The 19,498-nt window shown below is 47.7% G+C and overlaps 1 protein-coding gene across 2 annotated transcripts; it reads left to right on the top strand.

Moving 5' to 3' along the window:
* Window positions 1–3,541: 3,541 nt before the first annotated feature.
* ARL5A (ADP ribosylation factor like GTPase 5A) lies at window positions 3,542–19,027 on the top strand. 2 transcript variants are annotated; one of them, XM_032114236.1, is made up of 6 exons: window positions 3,542–3,781; window positions 5,603–5,663; window positions 7,834–7,981; window positions 8,947–9,030; window positions 10,833–10,984; window positions 11,665–19,027. In XM_032114236.1, the coding sequence occupies exons 1-6, from the start codon at window positions 3,736–3,738 to the stop codon at window positions 11,711–11,713; spliced, it is 540 nt and encodes a 179-aa protein (XP_031970127.1). In that variant the 5' UTR covers window positions 3,542–3,735; the 3' UTR covers window positions 11,714–19,027. The 2 variants fall into 2 exon arrangements, with proteins under 2 accessions (XP_031970127.1, XP_031970128.1); XM_032114237.1 differs by lacking the exon at window positions 3,542–3,781 and adding an exon at window positions 4,429–4,529.
* The last annotated feature ends 471 nt before the right edge of the window (window positions 19,028–19,498 follow it).

Raw genomic sequence — 19,498 nt, 5'->3', positions numbered from 1 at the left:
GTCTGTCCAGTCTCTTTGTGTCCTGCACTAAGATTGGGAAAATGCTTGGGAGAGTCAGGAGAAACCCAGAGCCCTGTGGCATTTTTGTTGTTTGCCAACAGTTTTTGGCAGCAGCCTCACGTGTTACATTTCTAGGAAAATTTAATGAGGTTCTGAAGAAGGAGTTGCATCTGGTCTGCGAAATAAATGATGTTTATTTTTATAACGATCTGCTCTTAAATAGCTGCGACCCAGAAGTACAAAAATACAGATAATTCCTGCTGATCCAGCAGGGAATGAGATACTTGCAGCCAACTGCTCCTTTGAAGGATTCTCGGGAATGTTCAGAGGTTTGGAGCTGGTCCTTTGTGGGATCTCCCACTCGGTTAGAATTGGTTCCTAGGCAGGAACAAGGGGGCACAATGATGGGAGGTATTAAGGACTGGATAATTAGAAGCTAATTAAGTTTATCACAGAATGGTTAAGGTTGGAAAAGACCTCCGAGGCCATCGAGTCCAACCTGTGACCGATCCCAGAGCCCCGAGTGCCACCTCCAGCCATTTATGGTATCTTGGAAAACTGAAAGCACTGGAAGATGCTGCCTCTAGCAGAGAGTTCCGGCCTCCTCTTCCCAAAAATGAGTAACAGGAACCAGCAACCTGACGGAGATGCTGTGACCACCCAAGCCCTGCCTTGGAGGGACAGGAGCACATTGGCCAGGTGAGCTGCACGTTGCATTTACACACCTCAGGCAGATCTGATGCTTTTAAAATTCTGTTTAATTGAACTTTCTTGGCTGTTTGTTCAAAATCAGATCTCAGCATGTGAGTTTGCATCTAAGCTGTTAATGAAAAGCAGAAGCGTTTCCAAATAAATAGAACAAAAAAATGCTTTTTGTCTGCTTTCATATGATCCTAGGGGTTAAAATTTCTTAAGCTGCTTAACTTGTCTGTGTCCTGGGGAAAGAGCTGGAGCCCCAGGAGCAGCTGAGGGAGCTGGGTAGGGGCTGGAGAATTCCTGAGGGAGCTGGAAAGGGGCTCAGGCTGGAGCAAAGGAGCTCAGGGGGGACTTTGTGGCTCTGCACAAGTCCCTGACAGGAGGGGGCAGCCGGGGGGGTCGGGCTCTGCTGCCAGGGAACAGGGACAGGAGGAGAGGGAACGGCCTCAGGCTGGGCCACGGGAGGCTCAGGGTGGATATTGGGGAAATTCCTTAATGGAAAGGGTGCTCAGGTGGAGTCCCCGTGTGGATGTGGCACTTGGGGACATGGGGCAGTGCTGGGGGAATGGTTGGACTCGAATATCTTGGAGGCTTTTTCCAACCGAAGCCATTCCATACTCTCCCTGTCTGGGTTTTTTTCTGTACAGAGGCATTTCCATGGTGAAATCCTTCCGCAGGCATTCGAAGCACTTCCCCGGCACAGACGCTCCCATGACCCTGTCTGTGTTACAGCTGCCTGGAACAAAACGTACACGACCCGAACAAGCCCTCCCAGATTTCCAGGAGGGAATTTCGAGGCTGTACCCAGCCCTGCCCATTGGAATGCTTTCCTAGAAAGCTTCCAGCAGCACTGGAAGCCCGGCTTAGCCCATAAAAAAGCAGCAGCATCGGCCAGGTTAAACCAGGCTGCCATAGGGAAAAAACCCAAACAAATGACACGGGGGGAAACCTCAGAGGTTTTTATTTAAATAATCAGAATAAATGGTTTAATTAAACCTTGGTAGCTCTCCCACAGCTGCGCAGCCACTGAACCCTGCCCCGAGTCCAGGAGAGCTGAGAACAGACAAGAACAGAGTGCTGCTGAAATTCCAAGCTGAGGACCAGCAGAAAGGGGGATAATTGACAGCTGATGAATAATTAATGCCATTGCAGGCTGGATGCTGAACTTGAGGCATGTTTAACACCAGAGGAGCTGCTTCATCTCCCTGTGGGTTACACGCAGTCCCAGTGCCCACAGCTCTGACTCGGGATGGACTGGGACAGTGAGTTATCAGGATATTTCTCTCCTTAAACTGTTCAGGGCCATAAATTCCCCTCCAGAGCAACAGGAAACACAAAAGTCTCTGGACACAGAAACTTGGAGATTACTCTGGCCTTGCTGCTTTGGTTCCAGACCAGCAGGGAAAATTAAATGCAAGAAGCTGCTGTGGGAATAAAAGCTGCTTGAAGGAAAGATGAAAAACTTCTGGAATAAGAAAGGAGATTTCATGTCCCATCCCTGGAAGTGTCCCAGTGGATGGGGCTTGGACAGCCTGGGATAGTGGAAGGTGTCCCTGCCCATGGGATGATCTTTTCCATCCCAAGTAATCCATCCCACCCCAAGAGAGGACAGAGCTCAACTCCGAGCTGGCCCAGCTGCCATCGGATTCTGTGGTGAAAAGCAAAGCCTTTCATCTCTGAACATGAACTTAAAAACTTTCACAGCTTCACTGTCTCTCCAAAGTTAAATTCACTTGTTCAGGGAAGCACCTGTGGGTTTTCCTTACAAGTCCCTCCCATGGTGTTTAAATGAGGGTACATCCAACACCTGGTGACACACCTGTGGCTCCCCAGAGAAAAATTAACTCGTGAGTTACAAATCCTAGTGCTGGAAGTGCAGAAATTCTCGGAAATTTCTGGATTCACTGAAAGAACATGGCCAACCCATGTAAAAAAAAAGTATTTGTCCCACAGCTGCAAGGCTGGCAAGTGGTGCTAGGCACTGACCAAGGCAGCTTTGCAGGTAAGGAAAAGGAAACACTGGGTGTTTTTCTGTTAAATAAAACTGTATTTTGGTCAGGGACAGGATGAGTGAGGGTAAATACCCCATGTCTTGTCTCAGGCAGTAATGTAACTGTGCACAACCTAATTATTGCCTGGGATTTTCAAATCCCTGAGGATTTAAACTCTGTGGTGGGTTTGGACAGAGAAATTTGTCTTGGAGCAGAGAAGGCTCTGGGCAGACCTTAGAGCCCATTCTAGTGCAAAAAGTGCCCTTATGCAAACTCATACTCAGCTACTGGGGAGCAACTTCACCCACGTTATTCCCGAGTTTTCCCCAGAGCACCGAGTTTTAGTAGGGCAAAGTGAACAGAGTTTCTTCATAAACTGGAGCCAGGCTGGGAGAGCAGGGGATGTTCACCTGGAGAAGGCGCTGGGGAGACTTAGAGCCCCTTCCAGGACCTAAAGCGGCTCCAGGAGAGCTGGAGAGGGACTGTGAACAAGGGATGAAGGAACAGGACAAGGTCGAACAGTTTTAATCTGAAGGGAGAGGGTGATTTAGAGACAGTATTGGAGAGAAATCCCTTGCTGTGAGGGCGGTGAGGCCCTGGCACGGCTGCCGGGAGAAGCTGCGAAGCGGAAGGTGCCCGTGGCAGGGGGGCGGGCGGGGATGGGCTTTAGGCTCCCTCATCCCCAGAGCCCGCGGTGCCTCCGGGCTCTGCGGGGCCCGGGCGCGCTGAGGCGGTGCCGTGTAATGGCGGCCGCGGTGCCGCCCCCGCGCGTCAGCGCAGCGCGCCCGGCCCGGCCCGGCCCGTCCGTGAGGCGGCCGCGGGCGCCGCTCCCGCTCCCGCCGCCGCTCCCGCCGCTGCTGCCGCCGGCGCTGCCGCCCCGGTGCCGCTCCTGACCCCCATCCCGAGCCCCATCCCGACCCCGCGGCGATGTCCGAGCGGCAGCGGCCCCGGCGCGGCCCCAGCCGGCACTCGGGGCGCTGCGCCGGGCCCTGAGCGCCCGCGGCCCCGCAGAGCCGCGGCCGGCGAGGCCCGGAGCGCCCGGCCGAGGATGGGGATCCTCTTCACCAGGATATGGAGGCTCTTCAACCACCAGGGTGAGGCCCGGGGGGCGATCCGGGAGGGACTCAGACCCGCTCCGGGGCGGCCGCACGGGCTCCTGGAAATCGGGGCTTTAACCTTTTTTTTCCCCCCCTTCTCTCAGTTATTGGAATGCTCATTTCCTGACAGCCGCCTGTTAAATTATTAACGTGTGCCACAAGAACGCGGCCGTGGCGCGGCGTGGCGGGTGGGTTCGTCTTGCGGTTCGTAGAGTGTGTATTTAAGTGTCAAACCTCGATATCTGGCTCGTTCATGGAGTAAATGTTATTTATAGCTTCAGTTGTGGCTGCCCCTGGATCCCTGGAAGTGTCCCAGGCCAGGTTGGACGGGGCTTGGAGCAGCCTGGGACTGTGGAAGGTGTTCCTGCCCATGGCAGGGGGGTGGCACTGGATGATCCTTAATTTCCTTTGCAACCCAAACCATTCCGGGATTCTGGGATTTTTTTCTCTTTACAGCAAGGTGTTCATGAGAGTTGTAACTTTAACTACAAAACACCTGCTGATGCTCTTTCCATGTTTTTAAGGTACTTGGAATTTGATTTTGAGTGAACCTCAGTACTCTCACACCTGCTCATTGAATGTCCCCAGTTATGTCCCCGTTAATGCTTAGTGCAAATACAACAAAATATTTTTGTCTTGTAGCATCCAGCCCCACCTCAGACCTTCTGTTCCAACTGATTTCCTAACATGCACTATGCTGGCAGCATCCCACCTGAAACAAAAGTTCCTAGTTATGTGGGGTGAGGTAAGCAGACACTTTTACAATATTGTGCAGTTATGCAAAGTTATTAAAGCTGGAATTTGTATTGGATGGCATGAAAGACAACTCTGCAAAACCACACAATATTGATAAAATCAAACCGAAGAAACCCCCCCTTACCTGACCCCTGTCCCTGCCCTCTCCTCTGGGATAGATCGACTTTGCTGGCAGGAATTGATCTCAGTGTCTGAAGCTTGGGCATGTTTATAATGGGTTTTTTTGCCCTTGAGGAACACAAGGAAGGAGGGGAGAAAACCCCTTCTCACCAAGCTTTTGCTTGACTGATCCTGCTTGGTTGTGCAAGTGGAAGTTGTGTAACAGAGCTGAGAGCTGGCTGTGCTCACCCCAACTGGAAATCATAAATTTGGATGTGCTTGACACCACCAGCCGTAGAGTTCCCAGTTGCTTTTGTGATGCACAGGAGAGGAGGTGCTGAAGGGAAACAAGAATTGTTTGGGGCATTGAGCTCCAAAATGTCAGAGGAGGGTTGTGGAGCACCTGGTGACTTGTCCGAGACCAAACTGGGTGAATGTGTCCTGTGAAATGTTGGAGAGTACATCTGTTCCCCAGGGGGAAAGGAGGGCACTGGGGGCACAGGGATCACACTGCAAACCAGCCTGGTTGGGGTTTTAACTGCTCTTTGCAAAGGCATCGAGGTCTTGCCTGGGTAAGGGGAAAGTGAACATTTACCTTGTGGAGTTGAGAGCTGTTGTGGTTGAGGGCATGGAGTTTGATACAGGCTGCAAAACCCTGCAGAAGCTTGGGAGAGGATCCCAGCATGACATTGGCAGTGAGAGATGGAAAACATCCTCCTGAAATCTCTCAGGAATGGTTCCTGTGGAGGGGGATAAATTGCCAGTCCCTCCCCTGCTCAGAGCAGCACCTGCCCACCCAAACTTTCCGGGCTGGCCCACGAGCAGACGTGGCCATGGCACCTGGCGCTGGGCACTGTTGGCTCAGGAAACCAGCGGCAGACGTGGCACTAAGCTTGATCCAGACCCAGCTGCTGTCACGACAGCAGAGTGAGCTGTGACTTACCAGTGCTGTTTTCATTGCAGAGCACAAAGTGATCATTGTGGGCCTGGACAATGCAGGGAAAACGACCATTCTGTACCAATTGTAAGTAGGACCTGCGGGGACGTTCGGGGCATTCCCAGGTGTGTTACGTGTCCCTGGGTGGTTTTACTCAGAGCTTTCCAGGTGGCAGCAGGTGGCTGGAGTTTGGAAAGGGCTGTGCTGTGCCTGGTGGATAAATGAGGTTTTGTTCAGCGGGTTTTGGATCACATCACCTGCTGTTACCACGCACTCCCAGCCTCCCTTGGTGTCACGGCCTCGGCTCGTTGCCAGCCCCATAAAATACGATTGTAGTGAGTGTTGGCCACGGGACACCGTTGCAAAACTGATCCACGCCACAGATTTAAACAGCAGACAAATCATTCAGTGAGTGGCAAAGCGCCTCTGCCTGCCATGCCTTGTGTCCCCAGTGCTGAGAGTAATTTGGTGTCATTTGTGAAACGGGATGAAGGAGGGAGGCTGGTCCCAGCATGAACCCAGGCCAACATCTCCATGCTGTCCTGCACCTTCTGCCTTCAACAGCAGCATTGATTTGTGTTTGCCTTGCGTTAACCTTGCTCCTGGTTTACATGGAGCTTGAGTGAGCTTCATATCTCAGTTCCTCAGCTGCAGTTTGATAAGAGGGTACCAATCTGTCCACAGGCTCAGAAGCTGCTGGGTGGCACAGGCAGCTCAAGGTCTGTGTGTGTTTGGGACAGATTGGCCTTTTCCCACGTGCAGTGCCGTGGCACTGAGGAGTGTTCCTGAGTCAGAAATAATTCCTGTTAAATGCTGTGGCCATGCTGCTCCAATCCCACATTTAAAATTGGCTGTCTGGAAGTGGTTGGGGTTTGTCACATTCCAGCCTGCTTTGCCTTTCCAAAACATTTCCAGCTGCTCGTGCCCTGCCTTGCTGCGGGGAGAGTGAAAGGATGAAGCTGATGGTGATTTTTAGAGGGAGTGAGAGATGTTAAAAGCACAAACAGAACGAAGGGTATTTCTTAAGACTGGGAACTGCTGCAGGCAAGGGCTGTCCTTGGTGCTTTTTAATCCACTTCCTCCACGAATGTCTCGCAGTTCTTCCCCTTATTTCTGCCATTTCAGTGTTTCATTTTCACTCTCATACAGATCTCTGTATGTCTCCTTTTTCTTTGTACCCAGTTTAACTCCACAGGACTTTCCCAGCTCTCTTCTTCTTCTCCTGCTTGACTCCTCCTTGACCCTACCCCGTCTTTGCATATCCCATTTTTCCTCTTCCAGGCACTTCCTTTTCTCCCATTCTCATACTCAGCTCTCCCTGCACTGGCCTGGGATTGCTTTTCAGAACACTGCACCATCCTTTTATCTCCTCTCTGTGTCCTCTTCAGGAAATATTCCAGCACCATTACGAGTCTCAAATTGCTGTCACTGTAACTAAAAGCTCTGCTGGAACTTCAAAAAAGTTCATACAAAATGAAAAACTGTATCAAGGTGATCAGAAGAAAAAATAATTAAGTTCTTTTGAACACAGTTGGTTTGCCTTGGAGCTACTGTTAATTTTTTTGCCTGTTACAGTAGAGTTTAAATAGTCTGAACTTCAGGAGAATCCAGAGCACACATTTGGTTGTTTGATGTGAAACTGGTAGTCTTAGAGACAAAGTCACACTCAGTATCTGTAAACAATCTGTTTGAAATACTTAATGGCTGCATTTGTCTGCAAAAAGTTGTGTATTGGTCTGTGCTGAGGGGAGGAGGAGGTTGGACATAAAGCATTGTGAAGAAAATCTGGTTTTAGTGGCCTGCCCTGGAAGGAGAACAGCAGGGTGGAGTGGGTGAAGTGTTTCTAGTGGAGCTGGAGGATGAGTTGTTTTCCTGAAACTTCGGAAATCTTGTGGCTTAACCACATTCGTGATGCAAAACAGCAGCTCTGTCCCATGTGAGCCAAAATGGGCCTGGAGAGAGAAGAGCTGAGTGCTCCCAACAGCTTCTGAAGTGAGAATTCTCTCAGCTTCATGATTTAATTAATTATAACACAGTTTGTTCACGAGTGCTCTCTTAGCTCCATAATTTGATTATGATACAGTTCACGGAGTCCTTCTTATTGCTGTTTTTATTTACGTTTCTGCACCTTCCACCATCAAACCTTGTCTCTGCTGCACAGGGAGCGTTTGCTGAGGCTCTCCCACTGGGAATACCCACCAGGTGTAGTCTCATGGGTCATTGTGGGTGACTGTCCCTGTCCCTGTTCCCTGTGCAGCTCCATGAACGAGGTGGTTCACACCTCTCCCACCATCGGGAGCAACGTGGAGGAGATCGTGGTGAACAACACGCGCTTCCTGATGTGGGACATCGGGGGCCAGGAGTCCCTGCGCTCCTCCTGGAACACCTACTACACCAACACCGAGGTGAGGTGCCTTGGAAAACTGCTGGGCAGGGATTTGGGGCTGGGCTTTGTGCCTCTGCTCATCTGGGAATTGCAGATCCCCCCTTGTTGTCTCCATGGTCGCTCTCTTCGCAGTGGGTCCTCCAAGACCTGTCTGACCCCTCAGGAGTAAGGACAGCCCCAAAGTTTTCATCCAAAACTTTGGCAGCTCTGTTTGACAAGCTCCAGTCATCACCAACTTAAACACCCCCAAGAGTTTTCAGAACTCTTTAGAGGTGAAGTTGCAGCACACACAGAGATATATGTATATTAAAAAAAAAGTAAATTTTATCAAGCAACAGCTTGATAAAAATAATGCTTTAAATCAAGGTTTCCTGTGTCTTATCAAATACAGTTTAAATGCAGTTATTTTATTTATATTATATAAATTGTATTTATGTTCTTTATGGGTAAATACAATTTGTGCAGTAATTACCTTTGTTCTCTAGTTCACCCCTACGAGGTGCTGGGATCCCTTAAAGGTCTTCTCCAGCCTAAATGAAGCTGGGAGTGTGTTCTGGGAGTTTGGAGCTTCAGGGCTTTTTTAATCCCTTGCAAATACCTATTTGCGTGTTATTTCTTGAACTAGACAAAGGCACTTTGCACTTTGTTTTTAGGGCTGCAACAAATTATTTGAGGAATCTGTGTGGTGCCTCAGTTATACCAAGCAAAGAACAAAACCAGATCTGGGATTACAGAGAATTTCTTTGCTTTCAATGTGAATTTTTCGCTGAAAAATGGAGAACAGAAAGTCAAGAGTTGAGTCAGAGCTGCCTTTGTACCCAAACCGCAGCACAAGCTGCGAATAACCCCAGGCCTATGGGATGTCACACTGGGGCTGGGAGGAGGGTTTGGGAGCAGGGATGGTGTTTGATAATCCAGCTGGATAATGGGGTGGGAGTGGGACCAGCAGGAGTTTCTCTGCCTAATAACTCTCCCTTTTTGCAGTTTGTGATAATTGTGGTGGACAGCACAGACAGAGAGAGAATTTCTGTGACTAAAGAAGAGCTGTATAAAATGTTAGCACATGAGGTGAGTGCACCCTGTGTCTTTAATATTTATTGAATATTTGTTTTAATTATCTGGCTGATACATGCTAAAGGAGGCAGATTTACACCCTGAACTACCTTGTCCCTGCTGCACTGTCTTCTGTGAAACTCCCAGTAAAGCTGTTGATTAATACTAAATTACAGAAGTAGCTTATCAGAGTGCTCCAGTGAAACAGCAGTTGGGACCTGTCAGTGACATCTGTGGGTTTTGTGCTTCAATCCATGTTAATATCTGAATTAGAGCCTTTAAAACCCCGTGGTTTCCTGCAATAGCTCATTAATTATTTTTGATATCTTTATGGTTGCCTGAGGTTTTGTGTTTTACAACCTCAATAATGTGTGTTGGAGCACCCAGCTCTAAAACTGAAGGAACTTCAGCCCATGGCTGGAGCAGCCACTGCTCTGTGGGTATTTGGAATTCCAGAGTTGAAATGGCTAAATTGTAAAGACCCCCTTTAAACCTGAGCCCTGGGTCAGGTCTAAACCTGAGCTGGGCTGATGTAAAAGCCAGGCAGCACCTGTGGCATGACCTGAATGCAAACTGGATCAGGGTGTGTGAGCTGACGCTGAGCTTCCAAATTTAAGTATCTGAATAAAAAAATGTGCATAAAAACGATGGCATTATAGCCCAAAATATTACAGCTATATTTAACCTATAGCCACAGTTTGGGAGACTGTAGGATGGGCAGAGCCTGCCTATGGATTTCCTTTGAGGAAAACCAAGGGCTTTGCATAGGATCTTTCAAGTTTTAATTCTTTTTCGTGGGTGGTTTTTTTTTGCTTGTTTGTTTGGTTGGTTTGGTTTTTTTGTTTATTTGTTTGTGGTTTTTAATGTTTAACTTAAATTGTGTTTAATAAAGTAAATTCTTAAAGAGCAGGTCAGGCTGTGGAGTGTTTAATGTGGCATGGGGGGACTGGTGCTGCTGTCCAGGATTAGGATTTCAGAGCTGGACTCTTCAGGCTGTTACAGCCACTGAATGAAACCTGCATCTTCTGTTTTGGAATCTCTAAAGGAAGACGAAGGTGTTAACGAGCTGATTTTGCCACAGGGAAGGTCTGGAATTGCAGGCAGAAAGGAGCCGATTTGGGAGCCCCTTGCAGTGAATGTGCCCATTGTTGGCCGGCAGGATGTTCCCAGGCTCCCTCTCCAGACCTGGCTGTGACGTTGGGAGAGAGCAGCAATGAAAGTCAAATATTGATTTAAAATAGCTTTTCTTTGCTCTTTGAAAGTCTTTTCTTTCTCCTAACCGGTTCCATTGAGTTTCTGTTAAGGCAAAATTGAGTTGTCCAGCTCAGTTCCAGCTATTTTCTGGAGCAGTCGATTATTTGGGAATTAATTTTGCTGCTTGTAAACACGAATGTGCCTGATCAGGCAGTTCAGTGCCTGAGCTGGCTTGGCTTCCCGGAAACACCTTTTTGCTTTCTAAGGGAAAGGTTTTCAATAATACACCCCTGCCCTGATGTAATTCCAAGGAATTTGAGGTAAAATAAGCTTCTCCCTGGAGTCACTGTTCCCAAATTGCCAGTGCTGCTCAGGGACATGGGTACACAGGGCTCTGATCCTCGTGGAGCACAGCAAAACATGGTCCTGGGTTTTTAACTTCTCATCCATGGCAAAAATTGGCCGTTTGGTGTGCTGGATCAGAGGATTTCCTGCAGTTCCTGTCAGCCTGCAGCACTTTGTTCTGGAGGATTGTTGGCTGGAGCTCTGGGTTCTCTGCTTTGGTATCCCATCGTTTGCCTCCAGGGGATGCTTTGTCATTATCTGCTCTTCTTTCTCCCTAGGACTTGAAAAAAGCAGGATTGCTGATCTTTGCTAACAAGCAGGATGTGAAGGAGTGCATGACAGTAGCTGAAATCTCCCAGTTCCTGAAGCTGACTTCGATTAAGGATCACCAGTGGCACATTCAGGCCTGCTGTGCTCTCACTGGAGAGGGGTAAGAGGGACTTGTGTCCACAGGAGGGGAATCTGGAATTACTCTGGGGGTTTTATTGTGATATTTGGGTTTAACACACATTCTTCCTCTGTTCATAATAGTGACAGAATCCCAGAAGGGTTTGGGTTGGAAAAGACCTTAAAATCATCCCATCCATGCCATGGCAGGGACACCTCCCACTATCCCAGGTTGTTCCAAGCCCTGTCCAGCCTGGCCTTGGACACTTCCAGGGATCCAGGGGCAGCCACAGCTGCTCTGGGCACCCTGTGCCAGGGCCTCACCACTTAAAAATCTTGACACTTACAAGATCTTTGGCCTCAGAACACACTGATTTAGGATCAGCATGATCTGAAACCCAACTTTTATGTCAAATCCACAGGGTCACCTCACAGAGATGAAACTTGGAATGATTTAGGCTTAATGAGGGTGGAGTGGGGGCAAACTGAAACCTGTTCTGGTTTATTAAGAATAATCCTAATTAGAGAGAACTTCATGTGTTGAAGAGCTGGGATTGAATTCTCTCACCACAGATGAGCTAGGAAGTGCCGTGCAGGGAGTGAAGAGTTTCCAGAAACGATTTAGAGTTCTTGGGAAGAATTTCAATCGATGCTGTGAAGTTACCTTTGGAGTTACCCTGAGAAGTGCCTGCATTCCCTAAACATTCTCTCTTGTGTTCCCAGACTGTGCCAAGGCCTGGAGTGGATGATGTCCCGGCTGAAGATCAGATGATTTTTAATGACCTCTTTGCACAGACATTGCTTCAGCAGAGCTGTACCAGTGGCAGAACGGTGGGGTGGATGTATTTATACTGAACTGATTGCAACTGTATTTTCTACATAGCTGCACACACACACACACACACACACACGGACAGGAATTGGGAGCAGGCACGAGAGCAAAGGTGCACTTTGGGCTCCGGTTTGGTTCGGGTTCCTCGGAGGATGCGTTCAAAGCTGTGACCAATCTTCTTTTCAAGCTGCCCCTCGGAACAGTCCAGCCTTGGGCGTGGGGAGGATGAAGCACGAGGAAGGAGCTTTTAATTCAGAATTTTATTATCCCGTTGTAGCCCTCTCTAGTGGAAGTTGTTGGCTTCATTATTCCAGCGAGCGAATCACTGGCGTAGGTATCGACTCTCCAGTATTTTCAAGGTTGCTGATGTTACAAATGCAAAACTCTTTTCCTGTATGTGTACTGTACATATTTGTGTATATTTATACCTCAGTCCTAGGTTAATTGCAATCTGCTCAGACCAGTGTAAAGCTGCATCAGTATGTTGGCAGTAGTACTGCTCTGTGACACGGCCACGTCCCCGTGTCACCAGTCCTGTCCCTCTGTGTCCATACAGCTGTAACGTCAATCACACATTGGGTCTCCAACACCTGATAAACAAACTCTCTCTTCAGCCCATTGCTTGTTTTTCCACATGATTTTTTCATTAGGGAGGAGGCTGGAATGGATTGGGGCACACGGATTGAGCTTGGAATTCCAGTGTTGGCAAATGTTACAAATTTGCCAAACAGTTTCAAATGCAATGGATTTTCCTCTTTTTATTGTGGTCATCATTGAGTTAGGTGATGCTGCAGGTCCTGCCCTCTGCTCTCCTTCTCTGCTGTGCTGGTTGATTCAAGTCTGGCAGAAGTACCTTTAGCTGTCAAAAAGGGAAAAGTATCTTTTTTTTTCTTAACCAAAAAAGAGGCACAAAAGTATGAAAGTCCCACTGGAATCAGACAAGTCAGACTCTAATGAAGCGTTTTTCAGAGGAAAAACTCCCTTTGCTTCATAAAATGTGCAGATATTAAAATGTGCAGATATATCAATATGCAGTGGAGGGGGCTGGATGGGGACAAACCAGATGACACTACTTGAAAAGCTCCAAGTGACCCACACGAGTTCCAGGGCAGAACTTCTTGAAAGCAGAACTCCCTTGCATGGTCCCCAAGCAGTGTGAGAACACTAGGATCACCTTTCCCTGCTGCAGCACCTGCTGGGATGGCTGTCCCAGGCAGAAGGGGATGAGAATTCCCACTTCAGAGGATCCAGGCAGTTGGGATTGCAGTGGGATGGTTCGAAGTGTCAGGCTCTTCTGTAGGAGATGCATTGGGAGTTCAGCAAAATCAAACAAAACTGCTGAGAATGTTCTTCCCTTTCTCAGTCCCTGTGTCTGGTAAGGATGGAAAAAGCATTTAAAAGACATTTTAAAGCTTAGTTTGAACTTCCTAAGGTGCTTCTCTTTGGTTCTGGGATAATCTGGTCAGCTCCTGCCTTCCCACCCGCCTGCCTCCCTGGGAGGACAAGAGTCCCGGGGAAAGGAGGGGAGGCAGTCTCAAAGTCTGTATTTAACAAAGGCAGGTAAAGAATTTAACTTTTTAATCTATTTTTGGTATCTCCAATGCTCCCTGGCTGGGGGATCTGCTGTCTTTGTTAAACATTAAGGTGTACATGCATTTATCTCTAGTGCATGCACATAGATCTTGGTATTTAACTGGTGTATTGCAAAATATATCAATGTTTGAAGAATTAACAATTTAATGCAAAGACTCTCTCAGTTTCTCTGACAGTATCTACAAGCAACGAGCTCTGTGCACACTTGCATATGAAATGGAATTGTACATTTTCTAGTCTAAAAAAACAAAAAAAGAAAAAGCAGACTTGCTTCTAAACCCAAGTGTTTGGTTTTTGAGTCTTATGTCTTCCCTGGGCTGAATCCACACAGGCTGGGTGAGCTGGGGCTTGGTTGGTAAGAAAAGGAGTTGTTGCTGTTCATGGTGGAGCAGTGCTGGGATTTCTGCTGCTTGGCCATACATTTGTAGGAGTTCTCTGTCAGATGATGCAGGTGTGGTGGCTGCTGCACGTGTGGGCTGTGTTGCAAGCAGATACTCTGTGTTTACACGAGTTAAGTTGGTTTTACTCTTTCCCTCCCCATGCCACTTCCCCTTGCCGTGGCCTCTGAGGTTCACCTTGTCTTGGTTTCCCCAGTGGCCACAGGGCCCAGCAGGGCCTGGGAGTGACTGCACACCTCAGGACTGGCTGTCAAACAGGATTTTCTGTACCCTGAGGGGTTTATAATGCAAAAATTCAGTTGTTTTCTATGTGTTGGTCAGTGAACAACCCAGTGTTAGCCTGACTGCAAACATGTCGTGGGTGACTGTGAGCTTTCTGTGTATTTTATGGTTTTGAGGGCAAGTGTAACCAGAATTCAGTGGTGGCTGATGTTTCCTGACACGTTGTGGTGTTGTCCAGGGCTTTTGGGTTTTAAATGCTGATTTTTGAGTCTGTGGGGATGGTGGGGTTTGTCAGCAGAGGTGACTATTCCAGACTCACCTGGAATAGTTGCTGTGATTGATTGCAGACTGATGGATTCCAGACTCTCACCTGCTCATGGTTGCTGTGATCAGTTCCAGACTCTCACCTGGTCATGGTTGCTGTGATCAGTTCCAGACTCTCACCTGGTCATGGCTGCTCTGATGGTGCTTTGAAGTGCACATGTGTGAACTTAGAAATGTTTTAAATTTAGTCACTGAGAAGAGCAGCCAAACTTTTGATCTCTCGACCCCTTTGTGTTTTGTGGAAGTGCTCCTTGTTGACAGCTTTTTTTCTTTTCCCTGTAGGGCAGTTCCCATTTTTCTCCCAGCTCTGTCCATAGAAAAGCCAGGGAACTTTGCATCAGTGCTGCTTCCACTCGGGGATTGTTGGGCAGGGATTGTTTTACCCTGAACCATGACCTTGGTGTGTGATGCTGTTGTTTCAGCCTCGGGGTTCTGCTGCCTTGGCTTCCAGCTGAAGCTCAAGGCTTGCCTTTGTTCTCCATGAAATTCATTCTTAGGAAAAGGGAGGGGCCTTCAAAATGGTTATTGAAGTTATGCTGCAAGATGGCATTTTAGTAGCAAAAAAAAAGGTCATATATCAATAATCTGATACTTCAGATGTTTCTTTTGGTTTAGCAGATCATCAGTTTGGTAGTTCATCTCTGGAATATGCTGCCTTTGGCATCTGGGAATGATACAGGTCTTTAATTGTGAGGAGAGGTGGGAAATAAACTTGGAGAATATGAACAGCTTAATTTTTTAATATTTTTTTCTTTTAGGGAGGCTGAGTGGCTGCGCTGCTGAGTGTGGTGTAGGTGTGAATGGTAAATGCACCTGACAGGCACCTTCCACATCTCTGCAGCTCAAGTGCCTAAAACTCATTCCATAATCAGCTTTATTTCCCATGCTACAATTCCCATTCCCTTAAAATAGAGATAGATATCTATAAAAGCCTCTCAGTGCGTGGAAATGAGTGGGTTTTCCCCTCCCTACACCCGGGTTTTAACAGGATTTGTGATAAATTTGTTACAGTTCTCCTACCCCTGCCATTCCAAGCACTTTTCCATTTATCAGGCACCACCCAGGTTGCTTTGGGACAGGAAATACTGAATTTGTCCTTGTGTCAGGGTGGTTGGCTGGGATTCCTGTCAAGGGACTGTGTTTAAATAACTCAGTTCAGGAATCCTTGGCCTTGGAAAGCTCCTGGTGGCAGCTGTTCCATCCTCACTGGCTGGTGGAACATGAAGTTTGTCACTGTCAGACTAATTGGGTCTGAAAAGTTGTTTTCAGCTAATTGAGATGAATGTGCTGAGCAGCCTTGGAGTGCTGCATCCCTGGGCAGGAATGATCAGTGGCACCAAGAGTGGCACCGAGGAAGGAAAACGTCTTTGCACGCGTGTGGTAAGTCCAGATGTGACCTGGTTATAAATCCAGATATGGCTTGACTATAATGTTGCAGTGAATACATTAAATGGCCCAAAATGATGCATTATAGGGGGATAATGCTGTATCTCTTCATATGTGAGAATCATGAGCAGGAATTCTCTCCTTGCCTTAAGAGGGCCTTACCAGTGAATTTTTATATTGTAGCTTTATCCACAGTGGAGTCACTTTACCTCCCTGAACCTTTTAAGCCAGATTTTGGGTGAGTAAGGACAGAGCCGGGTGGGGTTTTTAAGCTTTTCCTATTTGTAAATGTACAAAACTCGGCTGAGACTGGATGAAGCCAGAAAATGCTGCTTTACCTTGAAGGCTGGGAATCCTCCCTTGGACGTGTTGAGCTCAGTGTTCTCCTTGTCTAAATACTTCCTGCAGGGAACACCGGGGAGGGACCAAGAAAAGCTGGATTCTGTGGAGAGGTTAAAAATTAACAAAACCAGCTCAGCCTGGGGTGGGGGCCGAGCGCCTGTGTGGGTAACGAGGTGCGGGGCTGGAGTGTGTGACAGAGGAACGGGAGCAGCCCCAGCGTCGCTGTGTCCGCCTCGCGTGGCCGGGGATGTTTCAGCGCCCTCAGCTCCCGCAGCGGCCGCAGCGCTCGGCCCGGAGGAGCCGCTCCGAGCCGGGCTCGGCTCTCCGGAGCTGCCGCGGCATCGACCGCGCTGGCCTCAGAGCCTGCCAAGGCCTGGCTGTCCATTCCAGCCTCCAGCACCACCTGCAATTCCTTGGGTACAAACTGAGATGGCTCTGCCGAGGCTGTAGCGTTGCCTGTCTGTTGTTTACAAAGGGGGGGAACATCCGCGTGCGTCCGCAGCAATCCCTGGAGCGGGGTCCGGTTTCCTCTGATCGCTTGGACTTTGTACTTCTCTCTCTACAGACTTTGTCATCTTCCTTTCAAAGAAATGCAGCCAGGACGTGGCTAATGCTGAGGCTGCAATAAAATTTCATTCCAGAGTGTTATAAAATTATGGCTTCCAATTAATGTCAAGCCTTGGGAGGGCTGGCAGCTCCCAGCTGGAGCACTCCTGTGTCTGCACTCAGGCATGGGTATTAAAGTCATTTAGCCAAAACATTTTATAGAGCTATTTATTATAAGATAGGAAAACCGGGACTCTATTAGGCAACTTTTTTTTCCTAAAATTGGATCAGAGCATTCCTTGAATTGTTTCCCCTTTGCTACTTTCTGTCTTTTAAACTCTGGTTTTCATGCAGCTGAAGGGAACTCATTCCGTTCTCTTAATTCTTGTTGAAGTGGAACAAACACAAATTTGAGCTGGAATGGGGCTGGGGAGCTCTGTATCATATTTATGCATTTATAGATTGTGTCAGAATTGATAATTCTTTAAAACCTACCAGTATTTATGATTTTTAGTTGAAAGCACTTGTCAAGATGTGCCTGTTTGCATTAAACTTTGTGTCTGAGTTGCAGTGAAAGGTTTCTAGCAAATACGTGATTTCTGACCTGGTTTTTGGGGCTGTTTAGGTGTTTTGGGGGTGAAATGTGCTGTTCTGCCCAGCCTGTGATGGGGGTTTGCTTGGGGAGGTTTGGGTGGGGCAAGTTTGGTGATAAGTCTGCACTGGTTGGTGTCAAGAATGGGAATTAAAATGACAGTGAAATGTTCTTTTCCTGTAGGAAATGCTGATCTCCAGGGATGTGCCCCTCTTCCATACCCACGTATCACACACAGGTACCTGGGAGTGCTGGGGGGCTACAGGAAACTTCTTATAAAGCAAAAGAGATGGAGCCAAAGCTGGGTTAGGAGATGAAATTCCCAGTTTTGTATTCATGGACTGGATGTGGCATTCAGTGCTCTGGTCTGCGTGCCAAAGGGGGGTAAGGCACAGGTTGGGCTCTGTGACCTTGGAGGGCTTTTCCAACCTGGGTGATCCCAGGGTTTTGTAAAGGGCTGTTCTGCTCAGCTCTGCAGCCCCACCAGCCCTGGGCCTGGGTGGGAATCTGGGGCTCCTTGGGTCCCTTCCAGCTGCAGTAGCTGCATCTGTGGGGTGATCCCATGGAATAACCTCCCTGTTAAGTAATGCACAGGCGGATGGAGTTCTCGGAGTTCTGAGGAATAAGGAATTGCAGCAAACCCCCTGTTAGGATGGTGTAGCAGATGCCAAAATGCCTTTCCACATTCCTTATCCTTCCACCTCCTCTTTTAGCTGTGCTGGCTGGAGCTGTTTCCTTTGGGATACGCTTTTCCCAGCGGGGTGGGCTTTGGCTCCAGTTGCTCCCTGGTGTTGCTGCTGTGGCTGCCCCTGGATCCCTGGAAGTGTCCCAGGCCAGGCTGGACAGGGCTTGGAGCAGCCTGGGACAGTGAAAAGTGTCCCTGCCCATGGCAGGGGATTGGAATTAAATAATCTTTAAGGTTCCTTCCAACCCAGACCAGTCTGGGATTCCATGATTCTCCTGGGATGTATTTGTGGCAGGTGAAGGAATGCTGAGCTGCCTTAAAGCCAGGTCTTTTCCTACCTTTTCCTCTTAACTCAGTTATTCCTTGACTTTGATATACCTGCTGAAAACGGCTTTTAGTTTTCCTTGGAATCCAGTTAAATATAAGGTGATTAAAAAAAGAAGCCACCATTATCACACATTATTATTTAGCCCAGGGTTCCTCTGAACTGTGCATTCCTTAGGCCTTTACACCTGGTGTCTGGAACTGTAAATAAGCTTTTTAACAGAAAATGTTACTTTTGGGCTCTTTTTCTCGAGTGTATAAAAGTTAAGACTGCTGAGTTCTCCTTCATCATTGGTTTTTTTAATTAATACATTTTAAATTAATTAAATAATTAATACTTCCTTGATGCTATTACCACTTGTTAAATTACAGGTTGTGTCACTACTCTCTTGTTGCACAGTCTGCATTGAGTTATTCTGAATATGTTTTTATTATCATATGGGGATGAAATAGGTGCAAAGCTACAGAATAGTCAACAATATTGACAATAAACAGAGTTAATTCTTGTCAATAATTTTTCAGTTCTGACTTGGTTTTTGCCTTCATTCTTCTGAACTGGAAGGCTTTTTACTTCTTCAAATATATATTTGTGTGTATATATCTATGTAGGCAATTTGTGGGGTCATGTAAAGAGGTGCAGATTTCTTTAGGAACAATGAAAATTGTCTAAATTTTTGTACAGAAATAAAGATTTAGTGTAAATGTTGAAGAGTTCTGAGGAAGAGCCTTGTGCTGTGGGATCCTCAGATGTTGTGTTCTTACCTGTGTGTTTGGCTTTAAAACCTGAGTTATGGGGTGGAAATCAGAGCTGTGTAAGCAACAAATAAACCAAACTGTCTGTATGGAGTTGGCCAGGGAATTTCTTGGAGAGCCAGCGTGCCTGGGATGCCAAAGGTGCTGCAGTGAACTGGTGAATGGAGGAAAGTCCTGAACTTTGCTTGATGTGCAAATCTTCCTGAGAAATCCCAATGTCTGAATTGTCCTGCAGGGGTGGGGACTCCACCACTGCCCTGGGCAGCTGGGCCAGGGCTGGACCACCCTGTCCATGAAGAAATTTTCCCTAATATCTGATTTAACCCTCCCCTGGCACAGCTTGGGGCTGTTTCCTCCCACACTCTCCCTTGTTCCCTGGGAGCAGATCCTGAGCCCCACCTGGCTCCAAACTCCTTTCAGGTAAGCTGTAGATAAGAATAAGATCCCCCCTGAGCTTCCTTTTCTCCAGGATAAAATCCTGGAGTGCTGACAGAGTTCTCCATCAGTGTGGGCTATTCCTTAGGGAGGATAGAAACAGGGAGGAACAGGCCCCTCTTTGT

This window comes from Corvus moneduloides, chromosome 7 (genome assembly GCF_009650955.1).
Source record: "Corvus moneduloides isolate bCorMon1 chromosome 7, bCorMon1.pri, whole genome shotgun sequence".
NCBI lineage: Eukaryota > Metazoa > Chordata > Aves > Passeriformes > Corvidae > Corvus > Corvus moneduloides.
The sequence above is the reverse complement of the archived record's forward strand: the minus strand, read 5'-3'. Positions and strand labels throughout refer to the sequence as shown.

What these genes read in the sequence shown, in the direction of transcription:
- ARL5A (XM_032114236.1), top strand. Translation starts at nt 3,736, where the DNA reads ATGGGGATCCTCTTCACCAGGATATGGAGGCTCTTCAACCACCAGG. An exon ending in GAGGCTCTTCAACCACCAGG is followed by an intron (nt 3,782 to 5,602) that starts GTGAGGCCCGGG and finishes TTTTCATTGCAG; the next exon opens with AGCACAAAGTGATCATTGTG. An exon ending in TGTGCTCTCACTGGAGAGGG is followed by an intron (nt 10,985 to 11,664) that starts GTAAGAGGGACT and finishes TTGTGTTCCCAG; the next exon opens with ACTGTGCCAAGGCCTGGAGT.